Genomic DNA, 14,687 nt, shown 5'->3' with positions numbered 1-14,687 from the left:
GGAGATATCCACCCAGGTGTACTCCTGTATCCGTCAACTGAGCTCGTAATGGTTCTAAATTCTCTAAAGAATTACGCGGAAGTTTTCCTCGCAAGAGCGAGAAAGATGAATCAGCCACTGAAGGCTGCCGTTGACAACGCCGCGCAAATACTACAGAAACGTGACAAACTCAAGTGCTCGACCCCGGGACATCATAAAAAACTTTTGGAGGTTGTGCTCGTGAAGTTTCTCCGCCCACTTTTTCTGAACTTCGCGACGAGTGTGACTGACAAACACGACTTGGCAAAAGATTTTCATGTCAAACCATTGTCTCGAAAAGTGCTCAAGCTTTGAGCGCGAAATCAAATAACAAAGCTCACATTGCATTCTGCATACAGTGCTTGTGTTAAAAATTTGGTGTGTGCGCACTTCTTAACGTATACGCATAATCCAATGCAATGTAGACGGTTTCTAGACCGTCATAAACGCAAGCGTGCATAGGCCGCGTCGTCTGCTGTTATTATGAGATTGGTGCGGCATCTGGCGGCGAGCGCCAGAACTATAAGGGACGGATGGCGCGTATGTATTTAGCGCTAATGCGCGGGCACAAAAAAATATAGGAGGCTATGTTCGGAGTAAGAAATTAGCCTCGATCGCAGCGATGTGCTATTGTTTAGCAATGGCCGCTGGCGCTGTGCGAGTGGAGTTCGCCGCGAATCGAAATTGATCCCGAGTCGCCACAATGCAGCGGATTGCATGAAGGCGCACGATTAAGCAAGGGACTAATCGACGGCAGTAACTCGCCGGCGAAGTAAGACGCCGCCGCATTGTAATCCTGCCAGGTGGGTAACTTCGATAAGTGTTTTTCTCGCCGACTCATGTCAAATGTTGGGACTCCCGGGGTTGATGTATCGTATGCGAGTACCCCGCTTTTTTGTTTCATTGTTTCTTGGTGATCACGTTCGCGATAAAAACGCGGGGCACTCTGCTTCCGTTTCGTAGCATCACACTCGTTGTCCGAGTTTAACGGGAAGCTTGTTCCTATGTAAGCTGTCACTAGAGTTGCAGTTGGCAGTTGCGTTCATTCATTCGACATTTATCGCACAAGAATGTCGCAACGCTCGATTGATTACCGTTGCAACGTTTATAGAATCCATCCTTTTTCACGCCTGAAGTTTGAGCCGTCGGAAGGGTGTTGCAGCCTAGACAGCCGAAACTCTCTCGGCCGCAATTGCAGCTACATTGCGGCACTGTCGGAATTGCGGGACCATCGATTTCATCGTGTTTTTCGTTTCGCATCTGCGTTGGGTGCATTCGGTGTGTGGGATGCCCCACTCAACTGCACGCGTAATCTTTGATACTCGAGGCCCGCGAAGTTATGTGCGCTTACGTAAAAACGGCGAATTCAGCCTCTTCCCTTTAAAACACGATCTTTCCCTCTTTTATCCACGATGCGCTACAGTCGATCTGCTTGAATGCATCCAAGAAGAGAAGGAGACTATGCGTAAGCATTTTGAAAGGCGCGCTTGTTACACTCAATTTCGTGCCATCACATATCTTCACTCTTTCTTCCTCAGCGCGTCGACAGCTGTTATGTGCCGCGGCGCCTTCCCAAAGATGCTGTCGTCGGTTGTCACGCATGCAACGCACCAATGAGGAAGCTCGAATCAGCTGGTGTCGGGCGACTGCCGAGCCTAGGAGTACGCATTGTTTTAAGGAGCGTCGTTCGTGTTTTATGTGCAAATCATCGCGTGAGTGTGTTTCACTGGTGATGTTGGCAGTTGTGTGCGCTTCTCCCGCCGGCACCAGTGTACTGAGATGCTGCTTTACCACCATCGCCCCGTGTGACTTGAAGCGAGGCCAAGTGTGCCCCGTTGCTGGGACACGTTCTGTACTTTAGATTGCACAGGTGAAGTTACCTCTAGTTATTTAACAGCATCTCGTTTTTTTTTTTATTTGACCGTTTGTTATCCTAAAATCGAGCTGATTACCACTATATACTCTAGCAGCATTACCCTAAAGTACTTTTACGGATAACTTTGCACCTGCAGTGGCTTAGCGCCAGGGTTTTATTGTAGTGCAGTTGACCACTCTGCTCTGTACAGATAAGATACAAAAGCCGTGGCTAGTCATTGTTGATTATAAGAACAATAAGTATGCATTATATGGCCTGGTCTTGTGAGATAAGCAATTTCCATATAATGCACTACACGAAACGATACATTGGGTGTAATTACTCGACAATTCAGTATCATGAAACAAAAATCAGGACCTCTGTAGGAGTCCAGTATCATTTGCATGTTGTGTGTATCAATCTGATGCAGGCTTGGGGAAGGACAGTAAGCATTTGAAATTAAAATGAAGCCAAGCCCTGCTAGAAGCACACGCAAGTTTAGCTATGATTGACAACATGTGCGAAAGCACCAGCTTGTTTCATGCATGCCAAATGGCTTGATGATGATGATGATGATGTGATGGCGGCCGGCCCCTTTGCAACGGGGGAACACACTCAGTGTCCTGGCCTCAAAAAGAAAAGTGGGAAAAGAAAAACAAAAAGCACAGAGAAAAAAGAAAGGACCAAGAAAAGGATCCACACTCTTGAACGACACAGGCAAGAGACGCGCACACAGTGGTCTAGGTCCTAAGTCCGCCGTATAGTTGCCCACCACTCAGTAAGCCGCCTTTTCGTGGCTGCGACCGCGTACCGTCCCCCCCCATTGTCGCTGCTTCCATCTTCATCAAGCCTTTGAAACCCGAGCGCCTGTGGGAGGGTTGCACCCTCCACCTGAGAAGTTGGGAGACTCCTGCAGTGAAGGACGAGATGCTCCTGTGTCTCACTCGCTACGCCGCAAACTCTGCACAGGTTGCTGACCACAGTGGCATCAAACTTTCTGCGGTACTCCAGAGTGCGAAGAGCCCCAGCTCTCGCCTCGAACAGGAGGCTGCTGCCAATGCTATTGTCATAGAGGCGCGACCCACAGATGCTGTCCTGGTGTTTCCTGTAGCACTCGAGAGTGGACTTCGCCTCCATAGCTTCTCGCCATCGGGTTTCTTCTGCTTCTCTGACTCGCATGCGGACCTCGACCGTCCACTTGGCTGCTGTTTCAATAGGACTGGCTTCTGCAAAGAAGCCATACTTCTTCTCCAGCTGGTAGAGTCGTCGTGTCCAGTCAGTCCTCATGCATGTTGCCGAAAGGTACTCGAACACGCGGCGCGCCCATCGAGTGCGTCGCATGAGCGTGAGACGACCCCGATAGGCAATCTTGCTGGCGGCTTCCCGAGCTTCAAAGCTGGACCATCCGACGTCTCCCTGAATCGCCTCGTTGGCCACTCGATAATGGCAACCGAGCGCTGCACGGCCGACCTCTCTCTGCTGACGCTCCAACCACTCCCGTGTCGTTGGCGATATGCACACTACCGCGTTTCCAAACGTCAGGCCCGGCACGTGAACCATCTTCCACAGGTCCCGGATCATCTGAAATCGGTTGCAACCCCATAGGCATCGGCGACGAAGGATTCGTTGAGCCTGCAACGCAGTCTGTCGAATCACAGTCTCGTGTAGACTATATTTTGCTGCATCCACACACAGGGTGACGCCCAGGTATCTGTAATCGTTGCGTGTGGCCAGCAGTTCTCCTCCTAAAGTCAACGCTGCTGCATCGGTACTCCCTCCAGTTAGACGGACAACCGCCGATTTCTTAGTGTTGAATCGAAGTCCAAGACTCGCGAGTTCCGTCTGGCAGATGTCGAGGAGGGATTGCAACTCCTGGTTACTCTCTGCCATAACCACCAGATCATCTGCAAATGCCAAACCAGGCAGGTGGAAGTTCTCTTCAGCACTAGTTGTGCTGAAACGCATGCTGAATCCGAGGTTGGAGTTCAACAAGGCCCGCTCTATTCTGGATGCGTATAGAATGTACAGCAATGGTGACAGTGGGCAGCCCTGCCTCAGACCCTTATTTACATGAATTGGGCCAGTAGTTATGGCACCCAACTGCACACTCACTACATTGTCACTGTACAACCGTTGTATAGTGGAGATTAGCAGCCGGGGCAGTCCAAGGTCAGACAGGCATGCAAAGAGAGGACCGTGCGGCACGCTATCGTACGCTTTTTCAACATCGAGGAAGCAGCACAACAGCGTTCTCCCTTCCCTGCGAGCTATTTCTGCACACTGTGTGACGACGAACAGATTGTCATCCAGACGTCTGCCTGGCCTGAAGCCATTCTGAAGCTCGGTCAGTAGTCCCTTGGTTTCCGCCCAGCCACTCATCCATGCTTTGATGACCCCCGCGAACAAGCGATACATAACACTGGTGACCGTTATTGGTCTGTAGTCCTCTATGTTCCTCGCATCTCCGCCCCTTTTGGGGATAAGAATCACCTTCCCTTCATGCCATTCTTTAGGGATGGGCTCGCCTTCGATGATGGCCGTGAGGATCTCTGCGAGCTGTTCCCTCGAGTCTTCTCCCAAGCACTTTAGTACGCGCGCTGGCATGCCGTCCAGACCAGTGGCCGTTCCAGCCCTAATCCGCTTCAACGCCCGTTCAACTGTGAACCTTGAGAGGGCCCAGGGTGGTTCTGTTTGGCTTGGGGGGCGTTCGGTATTAGGACTGATTGCCTCCTCTTTACTAAGGGTGGTGTCTGTATTCAAGTCTGAGGTCCCGAAAATCCGGGAGAAGTGCTGTGCAATGTATTCACAGGGCTCTCCGACTGGTTGCCCCGTTGCCGCATCTATGAGAGGAGGTGGCGGGGGGGCGGCTCTGTCCAAGGACCTAATGTATGTCCAAAATTTGTGTGCTGCAGATCTTCCTTCCTGTCTGATGGACTGGATCAGCCTAAGGTTGTAGTCTGCTATCTTGCACTGAATCAGGGTCTGTACCTTGTGTTTACGGTCCAGATACACAGCCCACTTCTCTGCACATACCTCAGTGTCAAGGCCTTTGACAAATCTTCGATGTTCCCGATTTGCTTGGCGGCGCTCCTTCCACGCCACCTCCACTTCTTTGTCCCACCATGGGTTCTGTGGCCTGCGTCCCGGCCTCTCCTGGACCATCTGGGTACGCATTACAGCGTCCAGTGCGCGCATGAACTCACTGTACGAGCGGGATTCCCGCCGTTGAGGACTACTTTCAAAATCCTTGGCGACCCTCTCCACGGACTTGCTCGGCAAGTACATGCCACGCCTGGGTGGAGGTGACATGCAGCCTGTTCGAAAGCCGCCCTTAGAGAACAACAGCCGTATGCGATTATGGTCACTTCCAAGGCTGAACTGGCCCTCTTCATCAATATGCACTTGTGCTATGCGAGCGGCCAGTTTTGCAGTCACCAGAGCATAGTCTATGGTAGAGCGGCTGGTACGAGCGCACCATGTGAAGCATCCCTCACAGTCAGTGCGAAGGTTAACGATTTCCAAAGAGAGCTGCTCCGCACATTGCAACAACAGCTTCCCATTGTAATCCAAGTACCCGTCAGTGGCCGGGATGTGTCCGTTAAAGTCTCCCATCAACAACACCTCGCGGTCTGCACCCCACCGTTTCACATCTTCAATGATACACTGTAGGACTTTGTCGTTACCGTCATGTGGTCCACTAGCCACCGTTAAATACACCACACCAAAGAGAACTGGCTCACCAAGAATAGTCCCAGAAACCCAAATGTGCTCGGCACAAGGACCCTTCATTGGCATCCAGGCTGTATTGCTGCGCCACAGCACACCAGCGCCGCCTCCTTTGCGGCAATCCCCTGTACGATTGCAGCCCACCCACTGCCATTCGGGGTCAACTGGTGGCTCTTCCAACTCTCGTAGGTGAGTTTCCACCACACCATACAGAGCGATCTTTTCGCTATTCAGCGTCTTATACAGCTCAGCCCACTTAGCTGCCTTTCTCGCCCCATGAAGATTGAGAAAACCAACGTTTACATTGGTGGTTGTGCGTTTGCGGTGGTGGTGTCTTCGACGGCTCTTCAGAATCATTGGGTGGTTTGACTCGGCATTATTATTTGGCGCATCATTTGCTGGCGGACCATTTCCCCAACCATTTGATACAGCTCGGGGCTTGCGCTGAGCCTGAATGCTTGCCACGGGGTCTTCGTAGGGTGTGCAGTGCCCAGATGTGGCCCCCATGTTGGCGGAGCCAAACTCGTCCCCGGTGGACGGGGTGTGCTCAAAGGTGCTAGCTGTGCCATGTTTGCTGCGTAAACCGGCTGGGTGTGTTCGCGGAGGGTTTGCCCTGGGGTGGTCCGTACATCGGCCCTGATTTCCCCCTGGTGGGTGGTCACGCTTGTGGTCTTGGGTGGTTCCGGGGATGGGGAATGTATCTCCAGGGCGGGCATGGGGACTCTCGATCCTATATTTGGAGGTGGTCTGCGAGTTGGCTTGCCCCTGTTCCCGTGAGGCTCGCGTAGTCCTAAAAAATTTCGTGTCTCCTGGACCAGCTGGGTCGCAACTTCACGTGTTGTATGTGCCAGGTAGTGAATGCCGTCCTGGGCTAGTCGTCCTTCTCCTGCCAGCATCCTAGAGAGGTCGACAAACTTTGCCTTTACGGCTCCACTCATCTTCCTTAGCTCTGCGTTTAGGAGCATTGCTCTTGCCTGCGTTGCCTTGCCTCTCGTGTTAACTTCAGGGACGGAGCAGATGACCAGCCTCTTCGCATACGGTGTCACCGCCTGCCGGATGTTCTGGGCAATATCTCCATGTTGCACTCCTTTGAGAACATCGTGGACCCCTACGTGCACGACCACCAGCTGTGCGCTGTGGCCTTCCCCTTCACTGCGGCTCTGAAGCAGGTGCTGCAGTTTGTCCGCCGTCATCCTGCGCTCCGAGACCTGCCTCACGAGCACACTGTTGCCCCAGATTCTTCGGAGCTCACCCGCGATTCTTGGAGCATTGCCATCACCAACGACTAGGACCTCGGGTGTGTAGCGGCAAGCAGCCTTTTTGTTTTTCTTCCACTTTCCCGGTCTTTGTTCATTATTTTGAGCGTTTGTGAGAGACTGGTCGTCAGCTTTGCTCCCGTCGAGTCCAGCAGCAGTCCCGTGCTTCAGATTCATTGTCTCGCCGACGCCACCCGTCTCGTGGGTCCGTTCGGGAAGACCCTGCGCCTCGCCGGTGGTATGAGAGGAGCTGCCGCCACCCCGCTGCGCACCCTCGCCGCTCTGTTCACCAACGACCGCATAGCTCAACTGCTCCTGCACCGACTGCAGTGGCCGGCCACCCTCCGACTCCACCACCGCTTGATCCCTTTCCTGCAGGACATCCACCGAATGCGTCTGCGCTGCTGTGGATGCAGTCAGTACCGGCCGGGAAGGACAGCTGTGCTCGGCAGCTCTCAGCGGTTCTCGCAATTGCTCCTTTACCGCCAAGATCACTCCTCGAAGTGTGTCAATCTCAGTCTCCGAAGCACGCATCCTTGCCTGAAGCACTTCTATCGTGCTGCAGAGGTTGCATACAAACTCTGCGGCATCTGCTGCTTCCATTGATGGAAAGCTCGTCTCATCTAGGTAAGCCCATCTCCGACACTTCTCACACTGTACCATTGGTTCCTCCCGCTCTTTCCTCTTCGCCCTCTTCGCCATCGCACCCAGGTGTAGAAGGGGGGCGCCACCTTTCGTCCACAGCTGGTACTACTACGCGTCCGCGCTGGTGCTGTTTGAGCAGCTACGACGAGAGCGGCCAGTTAGGCCTCATTTCAACACAGACAACACATCGCGACGATGCACTGACATCGCACATTGATGGTATCCCGTTGGTCGCTGAGGCCCGACGAGACAATCCCCGCACCCGCGGGTGGCAGAACTTGCTGACATTCACCTGAGCGGCACATCACAGCACACACATCACACACCGCACACACACCACTCAGCACACACCGCACACACCGCTTCTATCCGTGCAGATGCTCCGTCTACCTTGAAAATTGTACATGAATGTCTTCATTTTCTTGTTTCTAGTTTTATAGCTGAGCTTTTGTTTGTTTATTTAACGCAGAAGCTACATAAGCGTGTAGAAATATTTATGAAGTGAGCCCTCTCAAATGTTAACTGCTTAATGCTTCAACTGCGATCTCACGTGAAAAAGGAAGCTGTGTTGTTACCTATATTCACATGTAAATATTGTGCAGGATGGTGATGAGATTTTGATCTTGCATATGTCATAAAGCCAATCTTAATGTTTGAAAAAGATGTTTCGCATACCAGGATGAGACTGGCCAAGAGCTAATGGAGGCCTATTATATACGTAAGAAATGCTGTTACTGTGCTAGCAATAGATACATTAGAGTGCTTCTATGGAAGTTTTTTTGCCGATAAGTGGTTGTTCCACTAGGCTGATCAGTGGATGTATCGAATATGTTCGTGTCACAAGTGAAAGGGCCCAGCAACACAAATTTGGCATGTTTTTTTTCTCATTGCTTCTTTTGGAACTGTGGCATCCACCAATATAATTGCGCAAGTGGCAACTCGAAAAACAAAAGCCGTTATAATTTTATTTCGATGAAGAAACCACATTAGTTGTGGATTAAGAGCGACACACCGGGGCTGTTTGTTCCTGAACGGAAGTTATGTCAAATCAATAGTAATGAAATTGTTGAATCAAAGCATTGTTTCTATTGTTTTAAACCTTTTCATTTTAGTCAGCACCAGTATCTGTCATGGCTTCTGGTGGCGCTGACAGATGCTCCTATGATAAATGCACATAAATGCCCCATAGTGGAAGGGAGAATGACCGTCACTGTAGCGCAGTTGATAGAGTATCGGACGCACTATGCAAGGGTCGCAGGTGCGGATCCTGCCGGTGGCAAGTCATCTTTTCGTCTGCTTTTCTTTCTTCGCATTCACATTGCAATTACTTTTAATAGCATCCCCCCATACTTCTTTTGGCAATATTGCCTGTTTATTCTCATTAATGTTGTGTCTAGTGAAGAAAATAAGCCCTTAAAATTCCCCTGGAATGCAAGTATGTGCCGTAATCATTACCGTGAATCATTGCATTCAGTGGAACGCTACAGATATAAACCGTTGGGCAACTTTGTTATCATACTGCCAGGTCCAGTTTCTCATTGCTATTCATCATAGCTAAAAATCTTATATGTCCTATTATCGCATTGCGAGGTGGCCGGCATTCATACAAGCAGCGGGAGGTCATCAGCAAAATACGTCGAATATACAACGTGACTACTTGATAGCAGCGATAACGTCGAGCGCAGTTAGAACTTGTACAGGCAGATGACGTTTGTCACGGTCGGCCCCTATTTATAGGGTATTGTCGTAAATGCAGCAGTGGATCGAGAGTGTAATCTTATCAGACAGCCGGACGTACCAGGCAGTGTTTCAGCATTGGTGACAAAGGCTGACAAAACGAAAGTGTAACAATAGCAGTGACGCGCCCGAATCGAAATAGCCCAAACACGTGGTAATGTGGCGCCGCAGTTAGAGACGACAGTTTCTGTTGTTGTGTTTCACTAAAATTCGTCCACTGTCTTGCATTTTGAGCGCGACGATGTCAGGACGAACGCGCGTTTGAAATCTTCTTTTGAATAGTAAAAATATCACAATAGTGTTTTAGTAACAAGAATTGTCTGCCATTTGTAGTCGCTCCTTGCATGTGAGGTGCTTTGTGATTGTTGTCACTGGCCCTTTGGTGAAAGAAGGCATTTCAAGCCTTGCAAGATGTTGTCAGGTAGTGTGCATGCTTTGTTTTATTTTTTTGCAACTTTAGAGGAGGAGGGGGTGATTCTACTTCTACCGCTTGCTTTCTTTGTGGGCCTACATTTGAGAGGGTAGTTGTTTGAGCCCTCAGCTGTGTTCCAACAGACAAACATGATTTGCACTGGAAGATTATGCGATAAAAACAGCATAGATGTTATAGACGTAGGGTTGGGAAAATTTAGCTGGACCGCTCATAATTCTGATCTTTCTTTCACTGTTCATTGTTCAAGAAGGCAGATCAGATCATTAACTGTAGAATGGTTTACGAGGCATTTCTCGTGTTCTTTTATAGTCGCTTGCGTGTTTCTGTGATAGTTGGATTTTGGTAGCTTACTGGCCATAGTTATGCACTTACGAGTGTGATGACGTGGCTTCAATGCCTCGCCATGGTGGCCACATTTCAGTTAGGGCAAAGTGTAAAAATGCATGTTTTGTGCACCATAAAGAACTCCATGTGGTCAAAATTAGAGTATCTCTATGATGCACCTTATAATTGTTATTAAGGCACTTAAAACTATAATTTAATTTCTTTACATTTAGAAATATGAAATGCCAACTGAAGTGTCTCAACATTTGCAGCAGTGAATCTTAATCTTTTCCAGGGAACCTCTTCTTTGAGACAAACATTTCGATCCCCCGAAGACCCGAACCTTTCAGTTTAAGCATGTGTCTGATATGACAAGTCACTTTTGTAGCAAGGATGGAGAAAATGTCAAAAGCAGCTGTGCTTTTGACACGAGAGGAAATGCAGCTGGCAACATAAGGGCAGCATATCAAAAGGACACCTGAATGTGATGTTAAAACTTTTCTTTTAACACATGGTTGGGGCTGTTGAACGGTTAAAGGGAGCAGTACGGTGGCACTGTGCTGTCAGTCACATGACACGCGTGACTTGCAATTCAGCGTTAGTCATTTCTATACCTCATGGTAAGTATTTTGTATATTTTTTTTGCACAACTTGGAGTGTTGTGATCGTTCTCGACATAATTTCAGTGCGTTGTTTTGTTAAGCCCGACTTCAGAAAGGCCAAGAAGGTTCTTAATTGCTCTTGAAAGTCTGAAGTTTTGCTGTACTAAACATTTTGCCAGATGCATGAAGTGGCTTTCTATTAAAGTGTTGGGCTGAAAATCTTTTATTCAAAAATAAAAGTTTGAATGTGTCTTGTAATATGTCATGGAATTATTGGCTTGCGGATGTTAGGTTCAAATGGAGTGATAAATATGTTGCTGAATCGACCCATCATGGTGTGGTTGTGATGCTCGACTGCTTACCTAAAGGCCACAGAATTGAGTCCCAGCTATTGCCAATGGAGGCGAAGGCTAGAGACCTACCTGTGTTCTTAGATTTAGGTACACTTCAAAGAACCGCAGGTGGTCGAAACTCTCGGAGCCCTTCAATATGGCGTCCTTGATAGTTATGTTGAAACGTAGAACCTCAACAGTTATTATTATGTTGTGGCATCCTTCATCACACCGAGGTGTGGCTTCAGCATGGCTGACTTTAGGCACATCAAGATGTATTGTGCACTCGTGAGTACAGCTCAAGAAAGCTTTATTTGTGCAAGTAAATTGTCGGTAGCAGCCTCAAAATAGCACACCCTTGCTGACTAATTTGTCCTGACAGACTGAGGTTTTACAAAAGCAAGATATAGGGCGGGCAGCTCAACACTCCTGTTTTATGTTTTTAGGGACATTTCAACTGTTCACTTTCATTTACGGCTGTTCGGCATGCTTTCTTCACGTGTCTGCAGGTCTGGTGTTCCAGTGGAGAGGCATGGCTCGGGAGCCCGTCATTCTCAATGTCTATGACATGGTAATGAATTCAGTGGTATCTTCGTTATTGTTAATAACATAACAAAGCAGTGCAGTGAACTGATTTGTGCATATTTATTTGCTTGGGGTATTCCGTGACAAAGAAGACCGAACGCAGCCAAACGTAGTCTTTATCCGTTTTGCACAGCTGCCCTTTTTGCTGGTGTGATTATCTTGAAATATCATGATTAGGAATGTCAAGTTGAAAGACTGCAGCCCTTAATGCAGCACAGTGAGATTTTTTTTTTTTCAGATTTCAGATTTTTTTATTGGTACGATTACAAGAATGTGACATGTGTTTAGTATACAAAAGGAGGTCCCAAAGTCAAAGACTGTATCGGGACCTCCTGTTAAGGGCAAATTGAGGTAAAACACTGTTAGAGGCAACATAAGCAATAATCAAAATTATAAACTGAGCATAATTGCAACATAACATTGAAATATATACATATATACATATATATACACACACATATATACACATAAATATATACATACATACGCATACAATATATACATACCAAAGGAAAACAAACATAAAAGAAAACCAAATGAATCAATGAATAATGTGAAGAGTATAACTGAAAAACAATACAAAAAGTTGTAATACATGTGGACATTCAAACAAGGTAGCGCTATGGCAAGAAACAGTAAGACCAGACATGCATAATGTGTGATTTTAGTTTTTTCTTGTAGTGATGCAAGTTTCTAGCATTTTTAATAACAGATGGTATTCTGTTCCAAAATGCTATAGATGAAAATTCAGCAGTTAGTTTGCCATAATTAGTACGTACCTCAGGCAAAAGGACGTTATTGTTACGTGCAAATCTAGTATTACTATGAGCAACAAGGTCGGAAGATGAGAAGCAGATAGGAGGTAGTGTCTTGGTTATATATTTATAAAATATGATACCTAAGTTGTAATTGAGGAGCTCTGAAATGGTCAAAATGTTCTTATCATGAAGTAGGCATTTACCGTTAGAAAAACGTGGACTGTTAGTAATGATTCTTATGGATTGGTTCTGTAGTACTTGAAGGGAAGCCAAATGAGTGTTATAGGTGTTACCCCAGCACATTATGCCATAATTAATATGAAAATGAACGAATGAATAGTAGAGCGACAGTAAAGTGGAACGTGTGAAGTATGGACGAGTTTTAATCAGAGCGCGGATGCCGTATGCTATTTTCTTTTTGATGTCAGAAATATGATCTATGTATTTCAAGATAGAATCGAGAGAATATCCGAGAAAAGAAGCGCAGGGACTGGAAAAAATAGAGTGCGAGCCAAAAGTCAATGAAGGAAAGGATGCTGAATATTTTTGATACGTTGAAAATACTACAAATTTAGTCTTGGTTGCGTTAATAGTTAACAAGTTAGCACTGCACCAACTTGAAACATTTTTCAAGTCAGTGCTTAGCTTGTCGACGAGAAGTGAAATGCTTTTGTCAGAAGTAAATATGGTAGTGTCATCAGCATACAAAATGGAATTAGTGAAGGACGGACAGTTAGGAAGATCATTTATATAAATTAAAAACAGGAGCGGTCCTAAAATAGATCCTTGAGGGACACCAATATTAGTAGATAATTCCTTAGAATATAGATTAGAAATGGACACAAGTTGAACGCGGTTATGCAGGTAGCTTTTTAGTAACGCTAAAGCAGGACCACATACACCGATCGCTTCAAGTTTATTAAAGAGAATGATGTGATTTAAACTGTCGAATGCTTTTGTTAGATCGATGAATACTGATCCTGCAAATAAACCTTTGTCAATGAATTTTTTTAGTTGATCGGTTAGATGAATGAGTGCTAGATCAGTAGAGAAATGATTGCAAAAGCCGAACTGACAAGGGGACAGAATATTGAATTTATTGAGGTAATTGGTTAGGTGTACTCCAATCAACTTCTCAAGAACTTTACCGAAAAAGGGCAGAATGCAAATGGGTCGGTAATTATTAATCAATGTCCTAACACCTTTTTTATGAACAGGGATAAATTTACCGCGTTTAAGCTCTTTAGGAAATACGCCTGTCTTGAATATCAAATTCGTAATGAAACACAATATATGAGAAATTAGGGGCGAAATGAGTTTTATATGAGCAGGCAGGACTTCATCAATTCCTGCACTGGTAGATTTGAGGTGTTTTATGACATTATGTGTTTCTTCAGGAGTAGTGGGAAAGAGAAAGAACGAATGAGGGAGGCGTCTAAGTGGCGTGATTTGTGTGGGACAGGGTGCGTCAGCGCTGGAAAAGTAGAAACAGAAAGCGTCAGCTATGTCGATAGGCGAGTTAAATTCAATGTTGTCGATTACAATTCTGGATACTTGGTGGCAAAAATTCCTATCTAGAAAGCAGTTTACCTAGTCCCATTTTTGTTTAGCGTTACTACCTGCTTGCGATATTTTTTCTTCTAGAAAAGAATGTTTCGCAGCTTTTAAGTGCTTGTTTACAGCGTTACGTAATTTTTTGTAGCGGGCAATTAGCTTCATATTAAATGGCTGACGTTTAGTTTTTTTGTAGAGGTTGTCGCGTCTACATAAAGCAGCTAATAGCTTTTGAGACATCCACAGATTATGAGAAAATGCTAATATTTTTTTACATTTCTTTTTGGAAGTGAATTTTTGGATATGCGATATTACTATTACGAGGACTCTGCTATTAGTAGTCTTTCTAGCTTTAATTTGAAAGTTGTCTGTACAGAGAAACATCCAGTTCTTTTCCTTTTTTAGTGTTAAGCCTTTGGAAAAGAGGACCTTGTTGCTTGGAGTTAAAAGATCATTGATAAAGACAGGAGCGTTAGTACCACCAGTGATACCTAGATCACTAGCACAGAGCTTCGCCTTATGTGCTTTACTGATGTAGTCAGATTTCTTAGCCCGAGAGCAGAAGCGCGCAATAATGTTTATTTTATCTTTAGACCGTGTTGGCACGCGATGCACAATGTCGAGATCAGCAGGCAATATGGAACAGCCAGCCTTCTCCCCTATCATTTTCACTATTGCACTACAGTCTTCCCCCTGAGAGCAGGGAACGCCCTTGATCTCCACATTGCTCATGCGCGAGTATTGCTCCAGTTCCTCAACCTTGCAGCTGAGGGAGTCATTCTGGGTTTTTAGCTGTTTATTCTCATTTACCAATGTGACATTTTGGTTACGTAGGTCCTCGACAAGTTCGTTCAAGTGCTCC

The 14,687-nt window shown here is 46.7% G+C and overlaps 1 protein-coding gene across 3 annotated transcripts in view; it reads left to right on the top strand.

Annotated features, from left to right (window-relative positions):
• Positions 1 to 635: 635 nt before the first annotated feature.
• The window catches only part of LOC142761620 (deubiquitinase DESI2-like), a 33,892-nt gene continuing 19,840 nt past the window's right edge, over positions 636 to 14,687 (top strand). Inside the window, exons 1-2 of one of the 3 annotated variants that reach the window (XM_075884636.1) lie at positions 636 to 821; positions 11,438 to 11,499. In XM_075884636.1, coding sequence (XP_075740751.1) covers positions 11,461 to 11,499 — 39 coding nt within the window. In that variant the 5' untranslated portion in view covers positions 636 to 821; positions 11,438 to 11,460. Of the gene's footprint in view, positions 822 to 1,642; positions 1,889 to 10,453; positions 10,615 to 11,437; positions 11,500 to 14,687 lie in introns of those variants that run through there. The other 2 variants (XM_075884637.1, XM_075884635.1) reach the window with 2 other exon arrangements.

Source organism: Rhipicephalus microplus, unplaced genomic scaffold (assembly GCF_043290135.1).
Source record: "Rhipicephalus microplus isolate Deutch F79 unplaced genomic scaffold, USDA_Rmic scaffold_42, whole genome shotgun sequence".
NCBI lineage: Eukaryota > Metazoa > Arthropoda > Arachnida > Ixodida > Ixodidae > Rhipicephalus > Rhipicephalus microplus.
The sequence above is the reverse complement of the archived record's forward strand: the minus strand, read 5'-3'. Positions and strand labels throughout refer to the sequence as shown.